The sequence below is a fragment of the Triticum aestivum genome, chromosome 6D, assembly GCF_018294505.1.
Source record: "Triticum aestivum cultivar Chinese Spring chromosome 6D, IWGSC CS RefSeq v2.1, whole genome shotgun sequence".
Taxonomy (NCBI): domain Eukaryota; kingdom Viridiplantae; phylum Streptophyta; class Magnoliopsida; order Poales; family Poaceae; genus Triticum; species Triticum aestivum.
This window is the reverse complement of record NC_057811.1, coordinates 491,295,535-491,309,798: the sequence shown is the minus strand read 5'-3', so window position 1 is coordinate 491,309,798 and position 14,264 is coordinate 491,295,535. Positions and strand designations below refer to the sequence as shown.

At 45.8% G+C, this 14,264-nt stretch overlaps 1 protein-coding gene across 1 annotated transcript; it reads left to right on the top strand.

Moving 5' to 3' along the window:
* Positions 1 to 5,761: 5,761 nt before the first annotated feature.
* Positions 5,762 to 10,733, top strand: LOC123146337 (disease resistance protein PIK6-NP). The gene is made up of 4 exons (XM_044565984.1): positions 5,762 to 5,976; positions 6,076 to 6,964; positions 7,913 to 9,898; positions 10,008 to 10,733. The coding sequence occupies exons 2-4, from the start codon at positions 6,129 to 6,131 to the stop codon at positions 10,348 to 10,350; spliced, it is 3,165 nt and encodes a 1,054-aa protein (XP_044421919.1). The 5' UTR covers positions 5,762 to 5,976; positions 6,076 to 6,128; the 3' UTR covers positions 10,351 to 10,733.
* The last annotated feature ends 3,531 nt before the right edge of the window (positions 10,734 to 14,264 follow it).

The following is a 14,264-nucleotide window of genomic DNA, read 5'->3' as shown; positions in this document are numbered from 1 at the left end:
CTCGCCCGGCGGCCGATAGCGGCGGAGGCAGGCGAGGAGGCCGGCAGCGGCGGGAGGGGAACCCTAGCGGGGGAGCGGGAGAACAGGAGGGGCGCTGTGGTGAACCGTATGCATCATCGTTACAACCATGGCATCCTCAGGTATTTTCTCTTTAATACGTGGGTGTAGTTTTGGCATGAATTTGTGTGGCTTGGTAGATTTAAACCATCTGTATATGTTTTTGGAAATTTCATTACCTTTAGAGGAAATGTTTCCAGGGACCAATGACTCATATATGATTATATGTACTGAGATTACTTGATATACAGAAGCAAGAAAGAATTTGAAGATCTCGAAGATTTGCTCGTTTCTTTTAGACTTCATTTTGTATTGTAATCGTTGTGGTCAGCTCATGTATCTCTACCATGTACTATTCGCTACTATAAATATATCATGGTATTGATTGTCAAAAAGAAAAGAAAAAGCTAGGTATAGTTAGTTCATGGATGCTGTAAGAAGTTAAGCTGCGTGTTTCAGATCAGGTCAAGAAAACGGCCTATTGTACAAAATTGTTAAGCTAGGAGGGTAAACATAAATTAATTAGAAATAATTAGATAGGTTGCGTGATTAGTGCAGCATCTGTCGGAATAGGTTAATAAGCACTAACTATCACAGCTTACTTAACTAATGAGCCACGTCTTCCGGGTCAAGAGAGCAGCTTGCTTGGCTTGAGCAATGTAGGAGAGCGCGTTTGAACAGATCTAGCTAAATGAGCTATTGGCCAACTTGGTAGCAAGGCGTAAACTAACAACAGCTAAGTTTAATTATCAATTTATAGACAAGATAACATATCTTGAGCCATGAATCTCCCGACACAGTAGAACGCACATACACTGGATCTATTAAGATGTCATCAAAGAGGATTTGTTCGAACAATTCCCATAATTTTAAGAATTGATTACTGCAACCACAGAAACCATTACCTGGACCTTCCCGGCGCCAAGTTCTTAATTGGCCAAAGATGCTTATGAGGCCCAATTCCTAGGCATGCATATACCCATGCCACATCTCAACCGAGTGTGGAAAATTAAGGCAGATAACAAGGCTAAATTCTTCCTTTGGTTAATACCCCAGGGACGGACTTGGACAGCAGAAAAGGTTATAGAACAGAGGCTGATCTCATGACCCACTATGCAGGAATTGGAGACGGCGCTTCATCTTATGATCGAATGCTCCTTTGCTAAATAAGTTTGGGCCTTATTAAGTGCCTCTCATGGTACCATGGCAAACATTTGTCTTTGCACGGCAACTATTGCTGCTGGTGAAGAAAGATCTATTGTAAGGTGTCTAAGCCAGAGTGATATGAGATTAATTTGGACTGTTGCTTCCTATGCAGTTTGGCACATCTGGAAAGAACGAAATTGCTGGATTGTTTTTTAAGCCAACAATTCAAGCTGATCAACGACGACTTAAACCTGCATGCAAAGGCTGTTCGGGAGTAGTAATTTTTTGCTTGTACCTTCTTCTTTAAAAAAAAAAGAGAAAGACCTCCGACCTCTGCATCTGAGCGATGCATGCAACCATTTTATTATTTATTCACAAAGACCTTACAGAGTAATACATCAGTAAGTCTGAAGCGCCACCATCTTGGCAATATCTGTCGCTACTCCTATCTAGTTGATGAAGGGGTGCCGATTGTCCGAGCCGGGTATCAAACAAACCCTGCACCAAAGTCTAATGTCTAAAGCCCAAGGCCCCAACCAAGCCAATTTTGCTTGTGCCTTGTAGGGAGGTTGTGGTGTGCATAAGTTGCTTTCCACAGCGGATCCAGCAAGATCGACTGGCAGCACTGCTGAAGAAGAACATGCCAAAGGTCAATCCGCCGCCTGTTACCAGGGCAGTGATGTCATAGTGGAAGAAATCGTCCGATTCACTATGATGATGCCAATTTGTCTGCTTCGCATTGCTCCATTTGCTTTTATATGCGTGCTAGTATTTTTTATCTTTCTGTTGATTAGCGGTGCTATGTGTGTTTTTTGGTGTCGGTTCTGCTACTTAAGTCCCTTTATTATTGTTTCTGAATTCATTACTGTTGTAACATTGATGAGGCTTACTGCCTGAGTTTTCAGTTCTGCATCTTATGTAACACTTGCACGGTATGAATTTCTAGCCTAGATTCAACCTTCATTTGGCTTGTCCAACGTTGCTTGAAATATCTCCACTCGGAAATAATGTTCTTTAGTAAATTTATCAGCATGACGACGTAAAATATATGTATCATCCATATTAGGAATATCAGTGTCATGATCCATGCAAAACTCAACAACGGTAATAAAAAAAATCCCAACCTTCATCTCATCTCAAAACTATATCCCCAACCCCCACGAATTTGTAGCTACAGCCTGCACATCCACTTGCTACTTCTTGATTTGAAGATGGGGATTTGGGGACTGGATTTGGAGGGGACTCAAGCAATTGCTCAGGGTGTCAGGGTAGTAGGGGACTAGTGGAGATGGGGAGGAGTAGTTGAGAGGAGGAAGAAGACCTGGCCACTCAGGTCACCATGGGGGGCGGGCGACTGGAGGAGAGCCATTGGGGAACGGGGATGGGGCGGCGAACCCCTCGTGACGTCCAACATCCAACCTGGGCCACAAAAATGGGCCGTGTATCCTATAAATTTTTTTGTGCTGGCGGAAGGGGTGGCCACAGCCCAGAATTGTCCTCACAACGCGCCGCCAGTGCCAGTCGTGTACAACCTAGTACTCCCTCCGTAAAGAAATATAAGAGTGTTTAGATCACTACTATATTGATCTAAACACTTATATTTCTTTCCAGAGGGAGTATTATGAAAACCTCAAAAAATAAATTTAGTCATGTATTCCTTCTTGCTTATTTCATTTTGGTAGTTCTTCTGGCGTGCATGAAAAGACAACATTTCCAGAACAAAAAAGTGATGAATGAGGTACTACTATTTCCTTGAGCAATAGTTAGCATTTCCACCGGGGAGAAATTATCTTTTCATCATTAAGCTTCGTTGACGTTGGGAGATGATGCTAATGGTATTAAACATGGAAATCACTGCAGCATGGTCTTGAATCTTGCCTTGAAATAAGTAAATGACATATTTTTACCAAATTAATTAATTCTCACCATCCGATTCATTTAATTCTGAAAGCACTGTACGTGGAATTTTAAGCCAGACATATGTTTGTCTTAGCAAGTGCTAGGTGAAATGTTGGCTCCTTGGCCTGCCCAATCACATTTATGTAGTGAAATGTTATGGATTCCCATCTCTAGATCATTCAAGTTGCTGTTACAAAAAATATATGGCGTCTTTACAAGCCATGTCTCAACTCTGTTGTGGAGAGAATACTTCATCTCACGATGGTGTGAGTTATTTTCAGCATTTTGCCAAGTTTCGCTGGTCATGCTTCGGTTTGCAAGGGCAGCGACGAACACTTGCATTATTATTTCCGCCAGCAGAACAAGTCCTTTTGCGAACCTTCCCGGGTGCTTCATCTACACAAGACAGACTTTCGACTTGCAAGAAGGCTCTTATCAGGCAACGATGGATGGTGAGCTGCAAATTAAATATGCATAATTATATCAACTTCCACTCATCATGCTGCAACTTGCAGGGGTGGACGTTATTTCTTTGGAAATGCACGAGCTGTTTCCGTCAGAAGAACAGGTCTGATCGACCAAGCCTTTAGTTGACGCTTCGCAATCATACGTGTATTTTTCAGTTTGTTTTGTTGAGCGTTAGTTACAACCAACATGGCTGGCCAGACACGCATAGTGACGATCAACATGGCTGGCCAAATCAACGTGGTAGGGCATCCAAGCTTAGTTAAAAGTTTCAGGACAGCAAGGCAATCAAATCATATACTCCCTCTGTAAAGAAATAAGATCTTTTAGATCATCACTTTAGTGATCTAAACGATCTTATATTCTTTACAGACGAAGTACTTATTAAATATAAGAGTGACGACACATGTTTATCGGCAAGCAAATGCAACTATATGGCCGTGGTGGAAGAGCTGTTCAACTATATGCGCATCCATTCCATATATAGAAAACCAAACTGATCTTTTGAGTCTTAATCCTAAGAGTTTCGACACCTACTGAGAATTTTCCATGCCGCGGACCCGAACACACTACTATCTTACCAGCTGACGACGGTATGAGGCAACCTGAAGGGGTGCATTCATGGGTTACATAGCCGAAATGAACAAGGTTATTTTTTTCAGAAGAACATGTCTAGTCTCAACTCTGTATTGGATACAACCTTCCTTGGATGCTTCAGTTTGTGACACTTGCGTTATTTGTTTACAAACGGACAAGTTGGATTCCGTCAGAAGAGCCTGGCCTTCCTGGATGCTTGGTCTACCACACCAATCACACTATAGTATTTTCCGTTTGTTCTTTGTACAGTAATTAATAGTATATATATGGTTGAATTTTGAACAGCGATGGTGGGTGCTTTTAATTGGCAAGAAGGCTCTTATTAGCTAACGATGGATGGTGATCTGCAAATCAAATATATACATAGTTATTTCAGCTTTCACTCATCATCCTGCAACTAGCTGTTTCCTTCAGCAGAACAAGTCAGCCAATCCCCGCAAAAAGAAAAAAGTCAGCCAAAAACATTTGTGTTGTTGCTTTGCAATCATATATACGTGTATTTTTTAGATTGTTTTTGTTGAGTGTTCGTACAACCAACCTCTCTAAGCTTTAATATTGCATTTTTTCCTATTTGATTTGCATAAATATGACAATATACTCATAACCAGTCTATAAGACACACCTAAGGGCAGACAGTATGGCTGGTCAAATCAGCGTGGTAGGGTATCTAAGCTTAATTAACAATTCGGGACACCAAATGGTAAGACTTTTGCAATCAAGTGGGTTACTTATTTAATTAGAATGACGACACATATGTTTATCGGCAAGCAAATGCAACTATATGGCCGGCTTGGAAGAGCATGAGAGCACCCGTTCAACTTTGTAGTGATAGCCCACTCTTATCTTTTTCTTTTTTGCGGGAAAAATTCTGATCTATTCTTCTTTAATCATGAAAGTATAACGAACACTAGAAATAATAAAAAATGTATCTACATCCGTAGACCACCTAGCGACGATTACAAGCACTGAAGCGAGCCGAATGCGTGCCGCCGTCATCGCCTCTCCCTCGCCGGAGACAGGCAAAAATTGTTATGTTAGACAGTCGGGAAGTTGTTGTGCTAAGGCCCCATAGGACCTGCGCATCAGAACAGTAACCGCCACCGATGAAGAGCGGCATAGATTGGAATGATCCAACTTGAAAACACATGAACGTAGATGAACTACGACCAGATCCGCACAAATTCACCAAAGACAGATCCACTGGAGACACACCTCCACACGCCCACCGACGATGGTAGGCGCACCACCGAGATGGGGGTTAGGCGGGGAGAATCTTATTCCATCTTCAGAAAGTCGCCGCCGTCTCGTCTTTGTGAGCAGGACACACAAGCCTTAACAAAACTCAAAGAAACATCTGAAAATTGAGCCCTCCCGTCGGAAGGGCCGGGATCCACCGCCCCATGGCTCTAAGGCAACCGGAGACAAGACAGACTGGCGGATGAACACGCATTGTTTTGTATTTTACAAAAAATATAACAACGCGTCTTAGTTGTGATGATACATCTATTGTCCCACTAAACGAGAGAGACAAGGGCTGACGAGCGACTTAACTAATCAGTTCCCACACCCAGACCTTTCGTGCCCACTAACTACAGATCGGATCTGCCCTTCTCCTGCCCACTGCTATCTCGCCCTTGTCTCACGCTGCACGCGGCGCCGCAGCTTCCGAGCTTCCTTTTGCTCGCCCCGTCTCCCATTGCCGTGCTTCTGTTTCCTCCTATGCCTCTTCAGTTTCGGCGCAGCGATACTTGGCCTCACCTCCAGTAATCCAATCTCGTCCAACAGGGTTCAGATCCACGACGAGCAAAAGAGGTAATCAGCTATTTACTCTCTTAGTGCCATTTGTAGCTAGCTTGTTCAGTGTTATAATGCTTGGCCATAGTGGCTTACTTCCATCAATTCTTTTGTCAGGCTGTAGATTGACAACACTGTCGTTGCATTAACTGAGCCAGCTCTCAGCTAGCATGGCCATGGAGGTGGCTCTTGTTAGTGTGGCGACAGGGGTCCTCAAGCCTGTCATAGCGAAGCTGTTTGTTCTGCTCGGCAACGAGTACAAGCGTTTCAAGTCAGTTCGCAAGGAGATCAAGTCCCTCGCTCATGAGCTGGCTGCCATGGATGCTTTTCTCCTCAAGATGTCAGAGGCGGAGGATCCCGATGTGCGGGATAAGGTGTGGATGAATGAGGTGCGGGAGCTCTCCTATGACCTGGACGATGCCATCGACGACTTCATGCAGAGCATAGGTGACAAAGACGAAAAGCCAGATGGCTTCATTGAGAAGATCAAGAGCTCACTAGGGAAGTTGGGGAAGATGAAGGCTCGCCGTCGGATCGGGAGAGAGATTCAGGATCTGAAGAAACAGATCGTTGAGGCGGGCAATACAAATGCAAGGTACAACTGTCGCCAGACCGTCAATAACACACAAAATGATACCGTTAACCCTAGAGCTGTTGCTATCTTTGAGCATGCCTCAAAGCTCGTTGGGATTGATGGACCCAAGGCTGAGATAATCAAGCTATTGGCACAAGAGGATGGACGCGCGTCAACACAACAACAACGGAAGATTGTCTCCATCGTTGGATCTGGAGGTATGGGCAAGACAACTCTTGCAAAGCAAGTCTATGAAGAACTCAAAGGAAAATTCGAGAGACATGCTTTCATATCCGTGTCGCGGAATCCAGACATTATAAATATCCTAAGGGCTATTCTTAGCGAACTTAGCGGTCAAGGTAATGCTGACACAATAGCATGGAGTATAGAACAAATGATCTGCAAGATCACCAATTTCCTAGGAGACAAAAGGTATTGTTTCTATTCACATTTACTTATCATCCTTGAATACATAAGAACCTTGTTTAGGCATGACACTAAAATCATACAAAATTTCTTTTATAAAATAGGTTCAGCATCTCTACAATTTATTATATAGTTTTCTAAGATGTTAGAAAATGTGATGGTCAAAAGATCATGTTGATGTACAAAATCATAAGTGAACTACAAAAAAGACCATGTTGATACAAATCAACAAACTACCATAAGACACCAGGTTTTCACTGTTCTGGCATATTATAATCTCCCATAAATAGCTAACTTGATTAACTTTGCGCAAAGACTAAGGTGTAGTTCCACTACCATCCCTCGATGTTTACCTAGCTTTCTTTTCTTTGTAAATACCAAAAAATTTGCTCTTTGGTCAAACTATTTTGGTGACACTGAATTTGAGTCAAATTCAAACTTCCTCAAAAGTTTGGTTGGATTTTAATTAAATTCAAATGTGAGTTATGGTCATTTGGCAAGCTGCAAACCGAAACAACTAAGATGTCCAATTTTCCAGAGAGTTCGCCGGTGCCCATATTATTTTTGAAATTGGAAATTTGAGCCATGCATGGCTTTACTCTGTCTTTGTTTTCAATCACTAGATGTTTGGAACCACACCTGGGTTTTTGGTTTCTTGCCCACACCCACTGCACCAAAAAGTTTGTTGCAGAGGCATGATTGCTTCTCAGCATATATAACTGGACTTGTACCACCCTACTTTCTGAGGTCATTCTTTCTGTTCAAACTGTAGCTTATATATGTGTTCTCCATAATGTGCAAGATTAACATGGACGTAAATGTATGAGTTACGTCTACAATACCATTTTAACATATGTCAGCTTATTTTGTAAATATTTTTGTATGTTGTTAATGAGAAAAGCTTCATATTGTATGCTCTCTATATTAAAACCATGCTCGTATATCCATCCGCAGGTACATTATTGTTGTTGACGATCTATGGGATGTGAAAACATGGAATGATTTGAAGTGTGCGTTCCCCGTGACTAGTTTTGGCAGTATAATAATCACCACTACTCGTATTAATGAGGTTGCAGATTCATGTTTGTCATCATGTCATGGTCATATTTATAATATAAGGCATCTTGATATGGTGCATTCGAGGGAACTTTTTAACATAAGGTTGTTCGATTCTAGTGAAAATTGCCCTTCACACCTTGAAAAAGTTTCTGGGGAAATTTTGGAAAAATGTGTTGGTTTACCTTTGGCAATCATTTCTATATCTGGTTTGTTGGCTACCAAAGAAAGAACAGAGAATCAGTGGAATCAAGTGAAAGATTCAATTGGTCGTGCACTTGAAAGGAATCCTAGCGTTGAAGGAATGATGAAGATATTGTCACTTAGTTACTTTGATCTACCTTCTCATCTGAAAACTTGTCTCCTGTATCTGAGTATTTTTCCTGAAGATTCTATAATTGAGAAGAAAGCTCTTATATGGAGATGGATTGCTGAGGGGTTCATTCAGAAAGATGGCAAATATACATCATACCAGTTAGGAGAGAGGTGTTTCAATGAGCTCCTGAATAGGTGTTTGATCCAAGTTGCATGGACAGAAGAATATGGTAAGGTGGAGAGTTGTCGAGTTCATGACGTAATACTTGATTTCATCATATCCAAGGCCATTGAAGAGAATTTTGTTACTTTTGTTGGTGTCCCTTGTATAACCAGTGGGATACAAAGAAAAGTTCGTCGTCTCTCTCTCCAAGTTGATGTGAAAGAACATTCTATATTAAAGAAAGGCCTGGTGTTGTCTCATGTCCGCTCAGTAAATGTTTTTGGGTATACAGTGGAAATCCCTTCTCTGGATGAGTTCAGATATTTGCGAGTTCTGGACTTTGAGCTTTGCCGCCAAGTGGAAAACCAGCATCTTGCAAATATAGGGAACTTGTTTCAGTTGAGGCACCTGAACCTGAGTTGGACGGAAGTAAGTGAGCTCCCGGAAGAAATCGGCCGTCTACATTGCTTAGAGATGCTGGACATAAGAGGCACCAAAGTACATGAATTACCAGCAACTATTGTTAATCTTAAGAAATTGGTGGATCTGCTTGTTGATACTAGAGTTAAGTTTCCTAATGGAATTGCAAAGATGCAAGCAATGGAGATGTTGGAACAGGTGGGTGTGTTCAGGCAGCAGTTTAACTTCCTGCAAGAACTTGGGCAGCTACAGAATATGAGGAAACTGGCCCTCGATTTTGAAGGAGATCATGTCACTGTAGATGGGATGGGAGAGGGCGAGTGCAATGAGGCTATTGCCTCTTCTCTTCGTAATCTAGAGGACTTAATTTCTCTAACTGTTCATGGTGGAAGCGTCTTACAGCAGGGACCGGTGTGTTCTCTTCCGCGTAGCATCCAGGAACTCTTCATGACCCAGTCCTCACATCTACGGCGCGTTCCAAAATGGGTGAGCTCCCTCGTAAACCTGCAGCAGCTGCACCTTCAAGTGGAAGAGTTCGAGCAGGAAGACCTGTGCATCCTTGGAAGCTTACCTGGTCTGCTTATTCTGGAACTAACAATGGAAAATATAGATAGTAGGCTTACAATCACCCGTGAAGCTGGCTTCCGATGCTTGAGGAAGTTCTCATTTGGAGTAGTTAGATGGATGATGTTTGAAGCGGGATCCATGCCTAGGCTAGAAACACTTGAACTCAGAATTTGGTCAGGAGAAGAGTCCGACGTGGACCATACCGATTCTCACACTGCCAGTGTTGGTGATTTTGATTTCGGAATAGGAAACCTTCCCTGCCTCGTTACTCTCAAATATGCAACACATGGCTGCGATGATTGCAATGCGGCTGCAAAGGCTTCTATGGAGAGAGCAGCTGGCACATATCCCAATTGCCCATCTCCACTCTTTCAAAAACTGGATATGACCCACACCACCCGTGACTGTCATTTGAGGAGGTACTACTGTATTCTACAGTAATTCCTAAATTTATATATATGTGAAATTTCTCTTAATTAATTTCGTTGTCTCATATATTCTTTTTGTATTTCTTACCGATCCTTGTAGGCGTGAACGTGAGGAGCGTGAGGAGTGTGATGCCAGACGTCGTGAGGCCAGGCTTCGTGAACGTGAGGAGTGGGAAGCCCTACAAGGGACGCTGAGAAACCTTTCAACGCTAAGCTCGCCTACCAAGCGGTTTGGAGGACAAAGCCCATGGACACGCTCGCCCCGGCCATCTGGCAGAACTACGCCTCAAATAAATGTCGACTCTACCTCTGGCTTGCCCGCAAGGACCGCCTCTTCACGAATGAACGACGGTTCAGACGGGGCATTGCTACTTCAGCCGCATGCCCCTTCTGCGACCACTATGAATCCATCAACCACCTCCTTTTCGAATGTCAGCACATAGCTCCACTTTGGGGGGAGCTAGACAGCCTATGTCCGGGTGCGCCACAGGGGCTGCTCCAAGCTTGGGAGGGCGAATGGCACAACAAAACCAGATCAACAGTTCTACTGGCTGTTCTTTGGAATATCTGGAAGCGACGGAACGCCAAGGTCTTTCGAGACATGCATCTTGGGCTTCATGATGTGGCAAGCTCCGCTGCGGAAGATCTTAAACTTTGGTCCCACCGCTGTAATAATATTCAAAAACAAATTCAACTCAGGGACTGGGGCTCCATGTTGTTCCACCTTGCCGGGAGAATTTAGCCCCCGCTACATGTAATTTTATTCCCTTCTTAACCCCATGTACTCTCTGTTCTCCCTGAGATCTGTAACACCCCGACGGTTGGCAATAAAGGTTCACGCAGGCGTAAGCCCGCCGTTGACGCGTCAAAAAAAAGGAGTGGGAAGCCAGACTTCGTGAGCGTGAGGAGCGGGAAGCCAGGCGAGCCAAGGTCAGGCGAGCAAGTTCACGCTGTACCTGCCTCCAGCTGTCAGCCAAGCCGGCTCACGCTTGGTGATTCGGCGAGGAGCTCGCCTCAAGCTTTGCTTTGGCTCCAGACGGCTCCGCGGCAAGACGTTCCCCAAGCCGGCTCACGATTGGCTCCCGCGTCCGTGGTTGTTACCGCTCGAGCCGCGGCGGCCGGCCGGATCTTCCTCCAAGAGCATGTTTGGAATCCCTCCGCTCCGCAATTTCACTCCGGAGCGGAGCTGCATGTAGTTGTAATATGAGGAGTTGCTAACCTGGCGCTCCGCTCCGTCCTGGCTGAGCGGAGTGTTGCCGAACGGGGCCCAAATATCGATAGGTTTCTAAGCAACATACTCCTATGTCATAACTTTTGTGGAACACTGTTCAATTTTTAAGCACATATTCTACTGATCACACGAGGAGATCAGACATTTATACCAAGTTTTGCAGATGCTTCAGTAGCAGACTGGGAACTTCAGTGTTGTTGCTGATGCTGGACACACTAACACTCATTGAATTAATGGACCCAAGAGATTCAGCTGCACACTGCATGTGGGACGCACACAGCCAGGCATGCATAACCTGGGTAATTAAACGAACCAAAAGAGTGGGAACTGTTAGGTTCTATAGATCGTGTAGGCTAGGAATACGGGATAGATAAATCTGTATATACACTGTCTATGCATCTGTATTCATCTGTGAGGAGAGGATCACAGAGAGATGAGAGGAGAAAGAGTGGCTACCTTCTCCCGCAGTGGAGGAGCTCCCGGTGCCGGCCATGGTGAGGTGGCCGGTGATGGCAGAGAGTGGTGGCGTCGGTGGGCTTCCCATGGGCTTCCCATCGCTTCAGCGCCCCCCTCTAGATCGGATTAGGGTTAGGAGTGGGGAACAGTGGCGGCGACGAACCTCGTACTCCGTGCCCCTGGTCCCCACCTCCTCTTTATAGCACTGCGCGACAGGGCCCACCAGCCTTGCTTGGGCTGAACGCCCCCGGTCAGGGCGTGGGTCAAGGGCCCAATGAGCCGTTGGGCCTATTGGTGGAGAGGTCAACCTAACATTCTCCCCCTTGATCTCATCATTATACTTTTAAATTTATACTTTGGAATAACTCTTTTCAAATTACTCATTACATCATAGATTTGCATGTAGACCATGTCTCATCATCACGGTTCATTCCTGATAGAATCAACACCTACAACACACTCCTCTGTTTTGAAACAGATTCTTTAACCTTGGGCCCTTTTATTGTCTGGAAATCTTAGACTGTACCATAAAACCCATGTCGACTGTGTGTTCTCCGAACACACTGGGCGGCAAGCCTTCAATAAGCAGATCTGCAAACACTTGTCTGTTGCTTTTATACATCAAGCATTTCTACATAATTCCGGACTTTCTCCTTTACAACGCATAACTCTGTGTCAGTGTGTTTGGCGTCAACACTTGACTCATTGTCATAGGAGGGAAAAATTTAAAATGGTTATCGCTGTTGTCAACCATTATCAACTCCGGGTATGGGTATACTTAACCATTTTGCCTGTCCCTCAGCCTCATATCAAGCTATAACATATTTTGCATCGCAACGATGGTAATTATTTCATTCTTTGGAGATTTTCCACACCAAAACTCCAAGTGTGAAAATTAGCGACAATTGTGGATTTCGCTATACATTTCACAATTATTTCATCGCAACGACGGTTCAGACGGGGCATTGCTACTTCAGCCGCATGCCCCTTCTGCGACCACTATGAATCCATCAACCACCTCCTTTTCGAATGTCAGCACATAGCTCCACTTTGGGGGGAGCTAGACAGCCTATGTCCGGGTGCGCCACAGGGGCTGCTCCAAGCTTGGGAGGGCGAATGGCACAACAAAACCAGATCAACAGTTCTACTGGCTGTTCTTTGGAATATCTGGAAGCGACGGAACGCCAAGGTCTTTCGAGACATGCATCTTGGGCTTCATGATGTGGCAAGCTCCGCTGCGGAAGATCTTAAACTTTGGTCCCACCGCTGTAATAATATTCAAAAACAAATTCAACTCAGGGACTGGGGCTCCATGTTGTTCCACCTTGCCGGGAGAATTTAGCCCCCGCTACATGTAATTTTATTCCCTTCTTAACCCCATGTACTCTCTGTTCTCCCTGAGATCTGTAACACCCCGACGGTTGGCAATAAAGGTTCACGCAGGCGTAAGCCCGCCGTTGACGCGTCAAAAAAAAGGAGTGGGAAGCCAGACTTCGTGAGCGTGAGGAGCAGGAAGCCAGGCGAGCCAAGGTCAGGCGAGCAAGTTCACGCTGTACCTGCCTCCAGCTGTCAGCCAAGCCGGCTCACGCTTGGTGATTCGGCGAGGAGCTCGCCTCAAGCTTTGCTTTGGCTCCAGACGGCTCCGCGGCAAGACGTTCCCCAAGCCGGCTCACGATTGGCTTGTGTCCCTGGTTGTTACCGGATCTCCCTCCGTTAGAGTAAGTATATATTAGATATACGTGTTGTAACATAACTGTATTTGTGCGGTTCCCTCTTATAAATATATGACAGCCGTACCCACCAAGGGTATCGAGCATTATTCCAAACCCTAGTTTGTTTAACATGGTATCAGAGCGACGCGTTCGATCCGCGCCGTGCTTCCGCTTCCTCTGCCGCCGCCGCGGTTCCGCCTCCGTCAACCCTGGCGACGGAACCGCCGTTCATGGCGTCCGCTCTGCTCGCCTGGGCCCGTCCGGCCACATCGGGATCGCACCTGCCAGCACCCCGATCCCCGCTCGCCCGTGATGCGTCGCTTCCTCGTGATGCAGCCCTGGCGCCGAACTCCTATGATCCAGCGCACGGCGCGATTCCATCGCATGTTGCGCCGCCGCCCCGTGATGGATCTCTGGAGGTAAACTACGGTGCCTCTGCGCGGCTTCCGTACGGCGCGACTCCATCGCATGTTGCGCCGCCGGCTTCAGGCCCTCGTGGTGCCCCCGTCCAGGTGCCCTACGGCGGGTCGTATCCATCGCCGTACGTCGCTCCGTCGTCGCCGTACGTCGCGCCGGCGCAGTATGCTTCGTCCTCCGAGGTGCCCTATGAGTCGCCGTATGGCGCACCCTACGCTGCCCCTGTGCCGTACGTCGCGCCGCTGCAGCCCTACGGCGTACCTCCTACGGCGCCCTACGGTCATCACCAACACTACCGTCCGCCTCCGTCGGCCGATGCGCTGATTCCGTACAGTGCTTCCCCGACGTACGACTCGCAGCTCTCCGCACCGGTGGCTGAACCAGGACCTTTCCACTTTGCTCACCTGGTGACGGTGAAGCTTTCTGCTGACAACTACCTCCTGTGGCGTGCTCAGGTGTTGCCGCTGATGCGTAGTCACTACCTTGAGGGGTATGTCGACGGTACGCTGCCGTGTCCCCCGGCCATGGTTCCGGTGCCCTC